Source organism: Cetorhinus maximus, chromosome 9 (assembly GCF_964194155.1).
Source record: "Cetorhinus maximus chromosome 9, sCetMax3.hap1.1, whole genome shotgun sequence".
Taxonomy (NCBI): Eukaryota; Metazoa; Chordata; class Chondrichthyes; order Lamniformes; family Cetorhinidae; genus Cetorhinus; species Cetorhinus maximus.
Genome location: NC_135887.1, coordinates 21,776,031 through 21,793,372, shown reverse-complemented (window position 1 = coordinate 21,793,372; position 17,342 = coordinate 21,776,031). Strand labels below are relative to the sequence as shown.

General features: G+C 39.6%; 1 protein-coding gene across 1 annotated transcript in view; it reads left to right on the top strand.

Annotated features, from left to right (window-relative positions):
* The window catches only part of tbx4 (T-box transcription factor 4), a 134,775-nt gene that overhangs the window by 11,465 nt on the left and 105,968 nt on the right, over nucleotides 1–17,342 (top strand). Inside the window, exon 2 of the mRNA XM_078547827.1 lies at nucleotides 9,685–9,843. Coding sequence (XP_078403953.1) covers nucleotides 9,688–9,843 — 156 coding nt within the window. The 5' untranslated portion in view covers nucleotides 9,685–9,687. The remainder of the gene's footprint in view (nucleotides 1–9,684; nucleotides 9,844–17,342) is intronic.

Below are 17,342 nucleotides of genomic sequence, written 5' to 3'. Positions count from 1 at the left end.
ATAACAAGATGTAAAAAAAGATTAGGCAGAAGCAGTGAACACACAGTTCCCATGCTATGATCCCATAAACATAAGATAACCACAGTAGCTGAAATGTCTTTTGCCATATGTGTAAAAATGCAGGTTACACAAATTGCAGTTAATACAGCTTTGACTCTAAAAGGGTTACTTCTGCTGAAAAATCTGAAAATTGTACATTTTACACAGTGAGTTCAAACACAAATGCCTGCTTGCTGGCAGTAGGATTGTGTTTTATTTAGGAACGTAGGAACATAGGAGCAGGAGTAGGCCACTCGGCCCCTCGAGCCTGCTCTGGCATTTAACTAGTTCATGGCTGTCCATTTACCTCAACACCATCTTTGCACACTATCCCTGTATCCCTTGATGTCATTGCTATCGAGAAATCTATCCACCTCTGCTTTGAACATACTCAATGACTGAGCCTCCACAGCCCTCTGGGGTAATGAAGTCCAAAGATTTACCACCCTCTGACTAAAGAAATTCCTCCTCATCTTGGTCCTAAATGGCCTGCCTCTTATTCTGAGATTGTGTCTCAGAATGATGATTTTTAAATCTTTGTCATTTTATGCAAGAATATAGTTTTCATTCGTAAAAAGAGAAAGTATTTTAAAGAGAAATATTCCCAGCAACTTTCATATCTTTCAGTTTTATTTAGATTATGGCTAATACTTTATCTCAGATAACATCTCTAAAGCAGGTTACCTGGTTATTTCTCACATTGTTTTCTTTGGGATCTTGCTGTGTTCAAATAGTCTGCCATGTTTCCTACATTACAACAGTGACTAGACTTCCAAAGTACTTCATTAGCTGTAAAACACTTTGGGATGTCCTGTGCTTGTGATAGATACTGTCAGAATGCACCTATTTGTTTCAAATGAGTTTCTTAGCCTAAAACCATCTAAAGGACATTTTGACAACAAATAGTTTTATAATTGCAACTTATGGGCTGTTTATAGAGTGCTTAAATAATTTAAAACATAGCATATCTTCCTGTGTACTCTCCAAATGGGGTTAAATTAATTTTTAAATTAGAATTTAATAACCTCAATCAAAATGCTGTCTTTACACAATTTTGTGAAACCCAGTTTTGTTACCAGGAACAATACTTCTCAAATAACTCTTAACTGTAAAAATAGTCACTAATCTCCCCTGTCAAGCACAGGAGACAGAGAATAATTAGCCCATCAAAATGAAAAAGGAACAGCTATTTATCTACAAGGCTTTGCATGTGTTATAAATTCATTTTCTACTGAAACATGAAGATAACATAAGACATAGAAGCGGGAGTAGACCATACGGCCCCTATAACTTGTGCTGCCATTCAATAAGATCATGGCTGATCTTTGACCTCAACTTCACCTCCACCCCCTCCCCCCCACACCCTTCCCGATCCCCATTTCTATGAATTCCCTTGGAGTCCAAATTTCTATCATTCTCAGACTCGAATATACTTAACAACTGAGTATCCACAGCTCTCTAGAATAGGGAATTCCTAAGATTCACAACAATCTGAGTGAAGAAATTTCTCCCTATGTCACACTTAAATGATCGGCCCCATATATTGAGACTATGCCTTCTCATTCTAGACTCTTAGGCAGAGGAAAACAGCCTGTCAGCATCTACTCTGCAAAGCCTGCTCACAACTTTATATGTTTCTATTAGATAGCCTCTCATTCTTCTAAACTGCAGAGTGTACAGGCACATTCTACTCAACGTCCCATCATAGGACAACCCTGTTCAACCCATGAATCAATTTAATGACTCTTCCCTGTGCCACTTCCAAAGCTAGTATATCCTTCCCTGGATAAGGAGGCCAAAACTAGATGCACAATGCTACTGGTGTGGTCCCACGAAAACCCTGTACAATTGTAGAAGAATGCTTGAGAATTGTTCATTTATCCAAACTTTTGCTGGTATAACTTTTAGGGCTCTGCCATTCTTTATTGTCTTTTTGTTTTACCTTTATCCTCCTATTGGGTCATGAAAATAATCTGTGTGCAATATCATGTACATAGCTCCTTTCCTTCTGTTCTCTGATGCTTTGTAGATTGTTTGAGGGGCTTTTGTGTTGAATTCGGGTGTGCTATTTACACTGTAGCTACTAGTAATTACAGTTCAGATTCACGGCCAGAACTCTGTTTATAAAAGCAAAATACTGCAGATGCTGGAGATCTGAAATAAAAGCATTAAATGCTGGGAAAACTCAGCATCTGTGGAGCTGCCAGACCTACTGAGTTTTTCCAGCATTTTCTGTTATTATTCCAGAACCACCCTGTTTAGATTGCTTAGCTTCTGCCAGTTTGAGTTTCTGAATCAGTCACCATGTTTAATGTCAATACACGTACAGATTCCAAACTTGCAGTGTGATTCAATCCTAAAATGCAAATGTTAGCTAGTGCCAGCAATAATCTAAACAAATACTGTAAATAGCATTACATGTTTCTTATGTACTTCATTATCTTTAAAGCACTTTGGACATCTTGAGGTTGTGAAAAAGTGCTATATAAATGCGTCTTTCTTTACTGTTTCATGAACATGATTTTCTCATGAATCATGGAAACATTTCTTCTTGTGATATTTTTAGTTTTGGATAATTAGCGACTGCTTGTAATGAGACAAAATTGAAATAACTTTTGATGAGATAGTCAATAATACATCTAAAATTATTGGCACAGTACAGTTCCACCATGGCTATACTTCAGAAGAGCTTAATTAGCTGTAAAGTGTTTTGGGATGACCTGAGGTCATGAAAGGCACCAGATAAAAATAAATCCTTCTTTCTTTCAATAAATTATCAAGATACTGAGTGGAATTTTCAACTTCTAAAACATCTAAAACTAGCAGTAGTGGAGCAGTCCCCATTATACACCCGCCCAATTGTCCTTCCCTATGACATTGGGTAGTGTGCACAATGGGCACCCTGTCAAATTCCACAAGTTTTACCCTCTGGCCAAAGCCGAAAGTTCTGCCCAATGTAATTCACAGAAACAATTTCAATATTGGATATGGAAAAATAATTTTCAAATGCTGTTTTCCATGAGCTTTTATTTTAAAAGAACAGAATGTCAGAAGCTCAGGGTAATACTTAATCTGAAGTACCTACATGAAGGTAAACATAATTAACAAGGTTACACCATAGAATTACTCTAACAAAGGGTCAGCACAGACATAATGGGTGGAATGGATTTCTTCTGAGTTGCAAATTTCTACGGTACAACTATGTGTCTATATGATAGGTGAAGCATGATGAGATGAGTATGTAGAAACAAAAAAAACCAGTTATAATACATAAAACAGTGCTACAAATCAACAAAACATTGGGTATAATTTTCAATAATGACACTGTATCCTTTTTACCAGAGGAGTTCATATGTTGTATTTTTTTAGTTAAATTCCCTCCTGTGAGTCAAAGCCATGAAGCAAAACTCTTCATAAAACTGCCCAGCGAAACTCAATGACTATAACAGCTGTGGAAAGTAAAAATGAACAAGGTATCGGAATTGAAAACCATCATGAGTATTCACATGGGAATGTATTAAAAAAAATGGAATCATAGAAGAACAAATGATAGATAGGAGTGTGTTCAGGAAGTCTCTGCATATCTATTATTCCATGAAAACAATTGAACAGTACAAAATCACTAATGGTGTAAGGCAGAACTACAAAACGATTGAAATATTTGTCACAGTTTGGAATGTGCTGTTTGAGAATTAATGGTTTTGAAACGTTTGGAGAATCTACCACATTTGGTGCCATTAATCCATTGCTGAATGATATTGCTGCATTCCACTGTTACTCTGCCTTATTCCTACAATTGATTCATTTATACATTTTCTTCAAGCAATTATTGAAATTTTACAATAATTCTGCATGTAAAATTTTCATCGCTTTATAAAATGTAATTGTTTGAATTAGTTTGCTAATATAATGACATTTTTAATACAACATATCTGAATTCCCTCTGGTAGTGTGCTATCAGATTGTGCTATATTCAAGCTTAAATTTTTATTTCAGAATCTTACCCTTCCTTCATATAATTAACACCCACCCTGAATGTGAGTTCAGGACTTAATTTTATTTTACAGTCATCCAAGCACCATACTCCCACCCCAACTTCCAGTGCAATTCTGCCTGTGTTCCTTAGAGAGCAATAGAAACCTTTTAATAAATCTTCAACCAACAATATTTTTACCATTAATTTTCTTTCATCCTTGCTAAGGTGACAGAAAGGTTCACATGTTTTACTAAAGGGAAATCCTGTTCAACAAATTCATTGGAGTTTTTTGAGGATGTAACTAGTTATGTAGATAAAGGGGAGCCAGTAGATGTAGTATACCTGGATTTCCAAAAGGCTTTCAACAAGGTGCCCCACAAAAGATTAACAGGCAAGATAAGTGCACATGGAGTTGCAGGTAATATATTAACATTGATAGAGCATTGGTTAGTAGATAGGAAGCAGAGAGTGGGCAGAAATAGGACTTTTTCAAGTTGGCAGGTGGTGAATAATGAAGTACCACAAGGGTAAGTGCTGGGACCTCAGCTATTTACAATCTGTACTAATGACTTAGATAAAGCAACAGAAAGTAATGTATCTAAGTTTGCTGATGATACAAAGGTAGGTGGGAAGGTAAGCTGGACACAGAGAGGCTGCAAAGAGATATAGACAGGCTAAGTGAGTGGGCAACAAGATGATAGATGGATTAAAATGTCAGGAAGTGTGAAGTTATTCATTTTGGTTGAAAGAATAGAAGAGCTGAATATTTTTTAAAAGGTGAGAAACTTGTAAGTGTAGATGTTCAAAGAGACTTGGGTGTGCTCGTACAAGGGATGCAAAAAGTTAACACACAGGTACAGCAAGAAATTGGGAAGGCAAATGGCATGTTGGCCTTTATTGAAAGGGGATTGGAGTACAGGAACAAAGAACTCTTGCAGGAGTTGTACAGGGTTTTGGTGAGATCACAACTGGAGTACTGTGTGCAGTTTTGGTCTCCACATTTAAGAAAAGATGTACTTGCATTGGAGGCGGTACAGCGAAGGTTCACTAAATTAGTCCCTGCGATGAGGGGGTTGTCCTATGTTGAGAGGCTGAGCAAATTGGGTCTATTTTCTTTGGAGTTTAGAAGAATGAGAGGTGATCTCATTGAAATGTACAATGATTCTGAAAGGGCTTGATAGAGTAGACACTGAGCGATTGTTTCCACTGGTTGGGGAATCTAAAACATGGGGGCACAGTCTCAGGTTAAGGGGCTGATCATTTCAGACTGAGATGAAGGGAGATTACTTCACTTAAAGGGCTGTGAATCTTTGGAAATCTCTGCCCCAATTGTGCATGCTCCTTTGTTGAATACATTTAAGGCTGGGATAGGCAGGTGTTTGGTCTCTCAGGGAATTAAGGGATACGGGGAACAGGCAGGGTAGTGGAGTTGAAATCCAAGATCAGCCATGATCATATTGAATGGCAGAGCCAGCTCGAGGGGCAATACGGTCCCCTCCTGCTCCTATTTCTTGTGTTTTTGTGTTCTTAATAACAGAAATGTCTGTTGCTACTTTGCACCTGTTTATTCAAATGTAGTTTTTCCATGGTTAACAACCAGAGAAAACTGCCTCCTTAAAGAAGGAATGAAATTCCATTTATATAGCGCCTTTCACATCCTCAGTATGTCTCAAAGCACTTCACAGTCAATGATGTATTTTTAAAATGTACATCTGAAAACAGAGATGAGGTAAAATGACCAGATAACCTGTTTTATTGATATTGATTCAGGGATATGTAATGGCAGAATACCAGACAAACTCCTCTGCTCTTCATCAAATAGTTTCATGGGATCTTTTACATCCACCTGAGAGGGTAGGTAAGGCCACAGTTTAATCTTATCTGAAGGACAGCACCCTACCTACGTGGTATTCCCTCAGATTCCCTGAAGGTGGATGTAAGAGTTCCCATGGCACTATTTTGAAGAAAAATTGGAGAGTTATCCCCAGTGTCTTGGTCAATATTCATCCCTGGATCAACGTGACTAAAACAAATCACCTGGTCACTATTCCATTGTTGTTTGTGGGAGCTTGCTGCAGGCAAATACATGTGCCAAAATAACTGCACTTAAAAGTACTTAATTGGCTATAAGACACTTTGGGACATCCTGAGTTCATTAAAGGTGTTGTTTAAATGAAAACCTTTCTTTCTGGGAGAATCCTATGGACTGAATGTTTCAGGTACAGATCCAATTCTCATACAATTTAAGGGAATTGTTAAGGAGAACAGTTTAGACTGAGCTTTGATGCTTTCTAGATGCAACTTAAAGGCAACTGTACCATAACTCAACTTTCACACAGAGTACTTCCAATCAAAATCAGTACTGCAATTGTACACCATGAACCTAGCTAATGCCGATTAAAGCTTTCATGAACTGTTGAAGTATCGCCAGCAGTTCTGCTCAAGTCAAATTTCTTTCCAAATTCTCAGCAGTAATATAAAATAGAGGCAATCATAAATCTGAATACAAAGCTGCTGTTATAGAGACAGGTTAATTACTTCAAGTTCTGGGACAGTTACAGGACACACTGCCAATACTGAGGAGGGAGCATGCACTTTTAATGATGAAGCCAAAAGAAAGCCTTGCATTCACACCTGACCTCTACAAGCATGTACTTACAGGAAAGAGGTCGCCAGATAGCGATCAAGAGTGTTATTATGGGTCATTTTCCTCTCCTTAACCCAGAAGTACTGAAGCGAATTGTAGCAGGTAAATAAGGCCATAAAATTGAAAACAAAACACTGGACTTCATTTCTAGATGGATAGGTTGAAATACAGAGAAGTTATGTTAACCTTGAAGAGAGCCTTGTTAAGACCACACTTAATATAGACAATTCTAGTCTCCATATTATAAAATGGATTTCGAGGCATCAGAGAGGGTACAAACAAAACTTATTAGATTCATAACAGAACCGAAAGGTTATACCTATAAGGAAAGATTGAACAACTGGGGCTCTTTTTTCTAGAAAAGAGAAGACTATAAGATGCCCTGACAGATAACTGCTGGGTCTATTAACCTTGGTTCAGTATAATGGGGCCACAATGTATCAATACTAAATTGATGGCAAAATGGAACACTGTAAGCTCAAGACAAGATTTCCAATAGTTCAGGTGAGATTTTAAGAAGGTAGCATGAAGATTTTTTTTACAGCTGTATTTTGACAGGAAATTTGAGACTGTAAAATGTGCCATATGTTCACGTGATCCAACTGCACTTATATTTATTTGTTTGATTCTCTTGGCCTAGCACTGTATTGACACAGGCATAGGTCGCTCCTGTGGAGACTAAAGGAACTGGAGCTATTCTTCTTAGTACAGAGGAGGTTGAAGGGAGTGTTCGAAATTCTGAAGGGTTCTAATAGAGTAATTAAGTAATTAGAGAAACTTTTTCTGCTGGCAGGAGGGTTGGTAACTAGAAGACACTTATTTAAGGCAATTGTCAGAAGGAGCAGTGCGGAGATGAGGAGAATTTTTTATATGCAGCAAATTGCTGTGATCCGAATGCACTGCCTGGAAGGGTGATGGAATCAGATTCAGTAGTAACTTTCAAAAGGGAATTGGATAAACACTTGAAGGGGAAAATTTTGTAGGGCAATGGGGAAAGAGCAGGGAATGGAACTATAGTAATTGGATAGTTCTTTCAAAGAGCTGGCACAGATACAATGGACTGAACGGCCTTGTTCTGTGTTATATGATTCTGTGATATAGCCCTGATCCTAAACTTAAACCCTCCACCCCAGAAAAACAATTTAACTCCGCAAACCTCAATTTAAACTTTTTGTTCTGTAAGTGTGATCTATATGTGATTTACTTTGGTGCTCGACCTTTCCATTTAGTATTGAATTCTCCTGCAACTTTCGCACTTACCAAGTTGAGACCAGTGCCAGCAGTAAAATGTTACAAAGGCAAGACAAGGGTTGGAAGTCCACTGGAATGAACAGAGGTGTGTTTATACATTAGCAATTGGGAACACCATGAAGTGCACTGAAATGGGTTTATAATTAGTGAGCAGGCTGCAAAAACCACTGAAATGAGCAAAGTTGTTATTTTTTCCTCCCGAGTGAGAAAAACTGGAAACAGCTCACTTAAAAAGAGAAAAAACAGAGTCGGTGAAATTTTTAACATGCTCCAGGTCTGTACTAAGCTTGTTGGAAAGTTATGGAAAAGTTGAAGGAGACATTTGCATCTACGTTCATTTTTGTAATTTTGTTGTAAAATGTTTATTTTAATATTCTTATTCCCGTCCACTTCTCACAAATGGTTTAGTTCTTGGACTGAACTCCAGATGAAATGCTGTGAACTGTAGCTAGTGGCCTGTTAGCTGGTGGTCTATTGTCCTTCCTGCATTCATATTTTGGAATTGAGAAGCCTGGTGCTGCCACATCTCTCTCTGTGAGCCAATTTCTCACATTTTCTTTTGGTTATACAGCATTTATTGATGTGACAGCAGTTTATCTTTGAGTAAATAGCAGTTACCTTAGAAAGAAAGAGCGTACATTGATATAGCATCTCTCATGACCTTTCATGACCTCAGGGTTAAGGAAGTACTTTTTGAAGTGTGGTAACTGTTGTAATGTAGAATACATGACAGCAGCACTATGACAAGGAGACTGTAGGTTGTTCCTTGTGGACAGATGAGCTAAGATAGAACGGGTGGCCTTCCTTAACTTCATTCATCTTCTGATCTCGTGACATGTATTTACAATACACAAAGGCCTTGATTTGAATTTTCAGGCAGCCAACTGGTGGAGTGAGCCTTAGGGAACTAATTCTGAAGGAAAACTCAAACAATTAAGTGTACTACCTCTAGAGAAAAATGACTAATACAGGACATCAAAATGGAGTTGGAAGTAAATACGCTATTTGAACTGGCACCTGATCTCTGGTGGAGCAGATTGTGGAATTATTGTATGGAACATGGATATAAAGAGGCAAGAGACCTGACTGGTTAGAACGTGATTCCTTGGAGAGTGAGCTCAGGAGTAGATTACATGAGTGAAAAATTCACAAATTTCAAGTAAGGTTAGATATTAGTAAAAACTTTATTTCCTATAGCGCAGTGGATGTGGAACAGATTTCCAGGGAGGGGAATCAGTTTGGGGTCAGTTATTACCTTTAAAGGAAGCTTAATTAATATCTGTTGGGAAGTGAGATTGGGCGTTATAGACCTAGCAATCACATGACTTGATAAAACAAGAGACTTCACCCTCTAAGTGATGGATGGACAATTATTGTGGAAGAGCTCTTCCAGTTTATCTGACAGCTTTTAGACAGTACATGTGTGGATGTCAGATGAGAATAGGATCAAGCTGGGCTGCAATGCCTCACTGTCTAAACTGCAGATGAATAAACAAGCACCTGGTATTGAAGGTTAGTTAGTAACTGTGGAACTGGTCACCTAATTCCTGTGGAACTGTACCCCAGCAAGAGTTAGAACCATGAGAAAAAATTCATTGAAAAGTAACATTAGCAGGAAAAGGAGACTAAGGAATTATGACCAAGTCATACACATTACCAATAAGATCTGTTATTACAATTTGGGTATGAAACTTGGAGTATCTTTTTGAATAGTCTAGTCAGTACACAATACCCTTGAGTGAGTGTATTTTCTACTGTGCCGGTTCTTTAGGAAATGCTGCAAGAGAAGAGTGTGGCTGAGAGCGATGAGAGCTTTACAGCAGCTCAAGTAGACGGACATCAGGAGCACAATGTGCAGTCTCCAGGGCATGGAGCTCCAGGAGCAAGCAGCATGTCTCCAGGCAGCCCACAGGGACAGGACCCCGACCAGGTAAGAAATCACTATCTCTCCCTTTCCCATGGAATAACATAAAGGACCGTTTGTAGCTGGAAGTGGCATGATCAAAAACACCCCTTTCTCCCCAGTGGTGATTCTGCTCCTCCTTCTGTCTCTCTCCATGATGCTTACTCAACACAACCCAACGGCATCTTAGTCAGACCTTGCCAGGTTATAAGCTGAAATTAAAACCCATATCTGATTCATCATCAAGACCATTTTCTCCATCTCTGGAATGGCAGCTGACTTCACTCCTACCTCATCCTCATCTATTGCTGAAACCCTCCTTGTCTTTGTTACCTCCAGACTTGTATTTTCCAATGCCTTTCTTGATGGCCTTCCAACTTCCACCTTCCATGAACTTGAACTCATCTACCATTCGGCTGTGTCAATGCTATCGTCTAAAATCATCCTAGGCACCCTACTGCTCATTGGCCACAGCGATCAAAATCCTCACCCTCGTCTATAAACACCTCCATGGCCTGATTCTTCTCCATGTCTGCAATCTCTTCCATTTTTCAGTACCTCTTACACCCATTATTGTTCTGAGTCTGGCCCATCATGTGTTCCTTTTCTTCTGCCATCGGTGGCAGAACTTTGTCATCTTGCCCCTATGCTCGCATTATTTTCCAAGCTCTTCTACATTGCACGGCTGGGACCTGAATGTTCAAGGTTGGTTAATATTTTGGGAGGACAGCAAGAAAAGAAAAGGGGGAGCGGTAGCTCTGTTACTAAAGAATGAGGTCAGTACATTTGTGAGAAATGATCTTGGTTTGGAGGATCAAAATGTAGAATTAGTTTGGGCGGAGATAAGAAATAGCAATGGAAATAAGTCACTGGTAGGAGTAGTTTATAGGCTCCCTGACAGTAGCTACACTGTAGGACGAAGTATAAATCAAGAAATAATGGGGCTTGTAAGAAAGGTACTGCAATAATCATGGGAGATTTTAATCTTCATAGATTAGATGAATCAAATTGGCGAAGGTAACCTAGAGATGAGTTCATAGAGTATATTTGGGACAGTTTCTTAGAGCAATGCATTCTGGAACCAACTAGGGAACAGACTATTTTAGACCTGGTAATCTGCCATGAGATAGGATTAATTAATGACCTCATAGTAAAGGATCATCTAGGTAAATATGATCATAACATGACAATTTCATGTTCAGTTTAAGGGTGAGAAATTTGGACCTTAAATAGACTTAATTACAAGTGGAATGGGAAGATATGTTAAAAGGTAAGATGGTAAAGAAGCAATGGCAGACATTTAAAGAAATATTTCATAACTCTCAACAAAGATATATTCCATTGAAAAAAAAAGACTCTAAGAGGAGGATGCACCATTTGTGGCTAACTAAGAAAGTTAAAGGTATCAAATTGGAAGAAAATATGTACAATGCTACAATGCTCTGTGGGCCAGAGATAGGGAAAATTTTCGAAACCAGCAAAAGATGACAAAAAAAAGAGGGAAAAATTGGAGTAAGAGAGAAAACTAGCAAGGAATATAAAAAAGCAGACAGTAAAAGCTTCCACAACTATATAAAAAGGAGAAGAGCAGCAAAAGTGAGCTTTGGTCTCTTAGATGGTGAGACTGAGGAATTAATAATCAGAAACAAGGAAATGGCAGACTTCGAACAAGTATTTTGTATCTGTCTTCAAAGTAGAAAACATCCCAAGAATAATAGAAAAACAGGGGCAAAAGTGAGGGAAGAACTTAAACAATCATAATCACTAGAGAAAAGGCACTAGCAAAACTAATGGGACTAAAGGACCCTGGACCTGATCGCTTGCATTCTGGGGCCTTAAAGGAAGTGGCTGCAGAGAAAATGGAAGCATTAGTTGTAATCTTCCAAAATTCCCTAGATTCTGTAAAGGTTCCAGTCGATTGGAAAACTGCAAATGGAACACTTCTAGTCAAGAAAAGAGGGAGACAGAAAGCAGGAAACACTAGGTCGGTTAGCCTAACATCTGTCATTGGGAAAATGCTGGAATCCATTATTAAGGAGGTAGTACCAGGACATTTGGGAAATCATCATACAGTCAGGCAGAATCAACATGGTTTTGTGAAAGGGAAATTGTGTTTGACTAATTTATTAGAGTTCTTTAAGCATGTAACCAGCAAGGTGGATAAAGGGGACCCAGTAGATGTAATGTATTTGATTTCCAAAAGCCATTTGATAAGGTGCCATATAAAAGGCACAAGATAAGAGCTCATGGTGTTGCAGGTAATACATTAGCATGGATAGAAGATTGGCAGGAAACAGAGAATCGAGATAAATGGGTCATTTTCAGGGATCAGTGCTGGGACTTCAACTATTTTTGATCTATATTAATGGCTCGGATGAAGGGACTGACTGTATTGTAGGCAACTGTGCTGATGGTACAAAGATAGGTTGGAAAGCAGGTTGTGGGGAGGGCACAAAGAGTCTGCAAAGGGATATAGACAGGTTAAGTGAGTGGGAAAAACTTTGGCAGATGGAGTAAAATGTGGGAAAATATGAAGTTGTTCTACAATATAGCAGGAAAAATAGAAAAGCAGATTATTATTTAAATGGAGAGAGACTGCAGAATGCTGCACTACAGAGGGATCTGGGTGTCTTTGTACATGAATCACAATAAGTTAGCATACAGGTACAGCAAGTAATTATGAAGGCAACTGGAATGTTAGCCTTTATTACAAGGGAGATTGAATATAAAAGTAGGGAAATCTTGCTACATGGGGCATTGGTGAGGCTACACCTGGGGTACTATGTACAATTTTGGTCTCCTTACTTAAGGAGGGATACACTTGCATTGAAAGCAGTTCAGGGAAGGATCAATCCAGAGGCTAATTCCTGGGATGAAAGGGGTTCGTCTCATGAGAAAAGGTTGAGCAAGTTGAGCCTATACTCATTGGAGTTTAGAAGAATGAGAGGTGATCTTACTGAAACTATAAGATTCTCAGAGGACTTGACAGGGTAGATATTGAGAGGGCTTTTCCTCTCAATGGGTCATCTTGAACTGGAGGCACAGTTTAAAAATAAGGGGCTCTCTTTCAAGATGGAGATTTAGGAGGAATTTCTTCTCTTAGAGGGTCATTAGTCTTTGGAATTCTCTTCCATAGAGAGAGCAGTGGAGACTGAGCCATTGAATATATTCAAGGCTGAATTGGATTTTTAATCGACAAGGGAAACAAGTGTTACAGGGGACAGGCAGGAAAGTGCAGTTAAGGCCAGAATCAGATCAGCCATTATCTTACTGAATGGCAGACCAGGCTAGGTGGGATGAATGGCCTACTTCTGCTCCTATTTATTATGATCTTGTGATCTTTGTTTCATTCTTCACCATCTTACGAAGCATCCTTAACACCTACCTCTTTCAAACAGTGCTTTTAGTGACCTCCCCTAATTTCCCATCTATTTTTGTGGCCAACCTTCAACTGACAAGCACCTTGGGCTGCCTCATTACCGTTAAGGTGCCTATTACAAATTTTGGAATTGCATGAGATCTACTGTTAGGTCCAACATCATAGGTCATCCCCATAAGCAAATCCTGTGTCTTTTATGATTAGGATGAAAGTGGTCAGAATATGCCTCAATAGACACGCCATGTTTTTACAACAATTAAATCATTGTGCCAGTAACACACCCTACATTACTTCCATATTTCTATAAATTTGTCCATAATACAAACTAACCATGAATGAGTGGCCTTCTAGCTTCAAATCAGTAGCACAGTTCTCCTACTCTGATGGCCCACTGTCTCTAATGATAAACATGGATTTCCACATCTGACTCAGATTCAAAGTCTACCAATCAGATTCAGCCAGTGTCTCCCAGTTAATTTGCCAAAATACCTTATCGTAATGAGGGTGGTAAATCATCACAGACAGTATCACCCACCCCAATGCAACGTGGGCTGACTACCAGTTGATATGACGGGAGGTTGGCAGTCTTAAAGCAGCAGCCTGGGCCTTGTTGGCTCTCAAGAATGAAGGATGTAAAATTGAAAGAAAAAAGATAGGAAAGGATTTTAAAAAGGAAAACCTTCAAACCTCATTTAAACAATGTTAACTGTGTGGAAATTCAACGATAAAATTCTAATGAACCTGTACTTGGCACAACAACAACAAAAACAACAACTAGTATTTATATAGCACCTTTAGTGTAGTAAAATGTTCCAAAGCACTCCTAAGGAGCATTATCAAACAAAGTTAGTAACCGTACTATCTAAGATGACCAAAAGCTTAGACAAAGTGGTAGGTTTTAAGGGGCATCTCAAAGGAGAAAAGGAAGGAAGTGAAGTGGAGAGGTTTAGGGAAGGAATTTTGCAGCTTAGGTCCTTGGCAGCTAAAGGCACAGCTGCTAATATTGTAGTAATTAACACTGGGGATGCTCAAGAGGCCAGGATTGGAGGACCCCATAGATCTCAAAGGGTTGTTAAGGCTGATGGAGGTTACAGGGATAGGCCATGGGGAGGGATTTGAAAACAAGGGTGAGAATTTTAAAATTAAGCTTGTTGAACCGAGAGCTAATGTAGGTCAGTGAGCACAGAGACGATAGTGGAATGGGACTTGGTGCAAGTTAGGCTATGGGCAGCAGAGTTTTGGACAACCTCAAGTTTAACCAGGAATGTGCTGAAATACTCAAATTTTGAGGTAACAAATGGATGAGGCTTTCAACAGCAGATGAGCTGACAGAGTTGGAAACAGGCAATCTTAGTGATGGTGCTGATACATGGTTTGAAACTCACCTCAGGGTCAAACAGGTCTGGTTCAGCCTTAGAAGTTGCTAGGAAGAGGGATGGAGTCAGTGGCTAGGGCGTGGAGTTTGTGGCGTGGACCAAAGATTATGGTTTCAATCTTCCCAATATTTAATTGGAGGGAAATTTCCGCTCATCCAGCACTAGATGTTGGACAAGTGGTCTGGCAAATGGAAGTCAAGAGAGATTTGTTGAGGTAGCACTGCATGTCATCTATGTACACGTGGAAATTGCTGCTGTGTTTACGGATAATGTCACTGAGGGTAAACTTGTAGCTGACAGAAAAGATAGATCCATGATGGACTCTAGAGGTAATGGTGTGGGAGTGGGAGAGACACCAGTGGTGGACATAGAAGGAAATAGAGATGGAAGGAGGATGGGGTTATGGTTAGAGAGCAATACAAGGAAGTGAACAGAAATGGCCACACTCAAGGACATGCAATTGCAAAAGTGTAGTCTCCCTGCCTGTTACTTCCTGCCCATTGAATATGATCATTGCAGACTGGGAATGTGCAATTTTGCTATATGTACAGTAGAAGATTCATTGGAATATTATCCCTACATCACATGGTCATATTTTAGAAGGCATTGATTCAGAAAAAGATCAATGTGTTAAATTTATAGCTCTACGGCGGGATTTTCCGCACCCGCCTGCCACCTCGATCTTCTGGTCGGGGCAGAAGTCAGTGGACTTCTGGTTGGGGCGTTGCCTCGCCCGTGGCGGGTCCCGCCCGTGACAGGGCCGGGAAATCCCAGCCTTAGAAACAATCCAAACAAAACAAAATTTTTAGAATATTTAGATAGTGCCTTTAATATAGCAAAATGCCCCCAACTGCTTCACAACAGGAGTAGGGTCAGGGGAGGGAGTGAGGGTATGAGGGGAGGTCTGAAATTTGTAAGGCTTTTGAAGGTGAAGAAAAGTAGCAAGGCAGTGGGATTTAGGAAGAGAATGGGGGCAGTCGCTCTTCTATCATTGGCTGAGAGGAGGGAGGGGGAACACATGGTAGACGAGGGTTGAAAGAGCAGAGTGTGTGAACATGGACATAGAGCTGGAAGAAATTGCAGAATTAGGAGGAGGAGGCCGTGGAGGGACCTGTAGCCAAGGATGAGAGTTGACGTGCTGAGGGATGGGAAACAAATGGAACTAGATAAACAAGTGAGTGCTAGAGGAGCAGGAGCTTGTTTGAGATGGAGTGCAGGTGGTGGAGTTCTGCCTGAACTGGAGTTTATGTGGAGGTAGAGCTTGAGAAGCTAGGAAGGACAACATTAGTAAAGTGTGAAAGAAAGCATATAATTGAAGATTTGTCACTGATTGAGGTGAATAGGTGTCAAAAGTATTGACTGACCAAATGCAGAGTCAAACAGGACACCTGGGATGACCACCTTTCAACTGAACATGACAACACTACCAGGAGAGAGGATTGGACAGGGGCTAAAATGCAATGTTTCTGAAATGGGCCCAATGGGACAGTTTTGGTCTTGTCATTGTTTGATATACAGAAATATCTGGGTCATGCACACAATATCAGTCAGGCAATTGAGGATGCACAGTGACTGCTTTAGAATCAAGAGTAATGATGAATAGTTAAAATGGAAACTATTGATGGCGGTACAAAAGCTGATCCACTGCTTGAGGATAACATCACCATGACAATATGCAGCTGAGGAAATGGATTGGGCAAGGTGGGTGTCTTGGGGTGACGACAGCTTAGAGGGAACATTGCTATAGGCATGACTATTTCAATGTTCTCCCGGCCAGGTTCCGACCTTACATCCTCAAAACTCATCCAAAACCCTGCTGCCCACATCCTAACTTGCATCAAGTTCCATTCACCCATCACCCCTGTGTTTGCTGACTTACATTGGTTGTGGGCTGCAATGCCTCAAATGTCCAACAGAGCTAGCCATGGCAGTGGATGTGCTGGCTACTTTGAGGGAAAATATACATATATTTAATTTACCAATTTAACATTCAGTTGACTTCATTAACAAAATATTAGGGGACCAGGGGGAAATGTTTCAAGTAAAGTGCAAGAAATTTATTAAAATATTCTTGAGTCTGCTGGAAATCATGTAAACACCTTCAACCATAGGGAGCAGTTTTAAAAGCCTGGTCCCTTTGGACATCACTTGTTACTGACAAAAATGATTCCAATTACAAACTTTTATTTTTGGTGTTATTTTTTCCTCGTTAAGGTTTATAAGTCAGTTCTGGGCAATGAAACACTCAAAATCTTGGCATCTGCTGTCAACATTTCACCGTCCTCTCCTCTCTAGGTGACGCCATTAAATTAATGCCAGTTTGTTGCGAATTGTGACCCAAAACCTTTAGCAACTTGGCTGAGAATGGCCCAAACTTATTTTCACAGCAACTTAATGACAATTGATTTTCACTCCATCAGTCCCAGAGGTTGAAAGGTCAATTTGCCAATCCCACTGCATCACCTAATCCTTCACTGTTGCAAGCCAATGAAAATCTGACAAAGAGCTAAAATCCCAAATGGTTTATATATGCTTAGAAAATTAGTGCAGAACGGAGGCTGATGGTTTCCATGGGTAACCAAAGAATCTTTCTCCCTAACCATGATGCATCAACATCACGTGGCAACATATCACATAGATGCAAAATACATATAAAACTAATGATAAAGCCAACCATGTGATGACACAATACACAACCTCACTACATACATTATTTGCTCCATGAGCAAACTGGAATTTTTCCCAAAGCTCTGCAGACGAAATGTATTTTT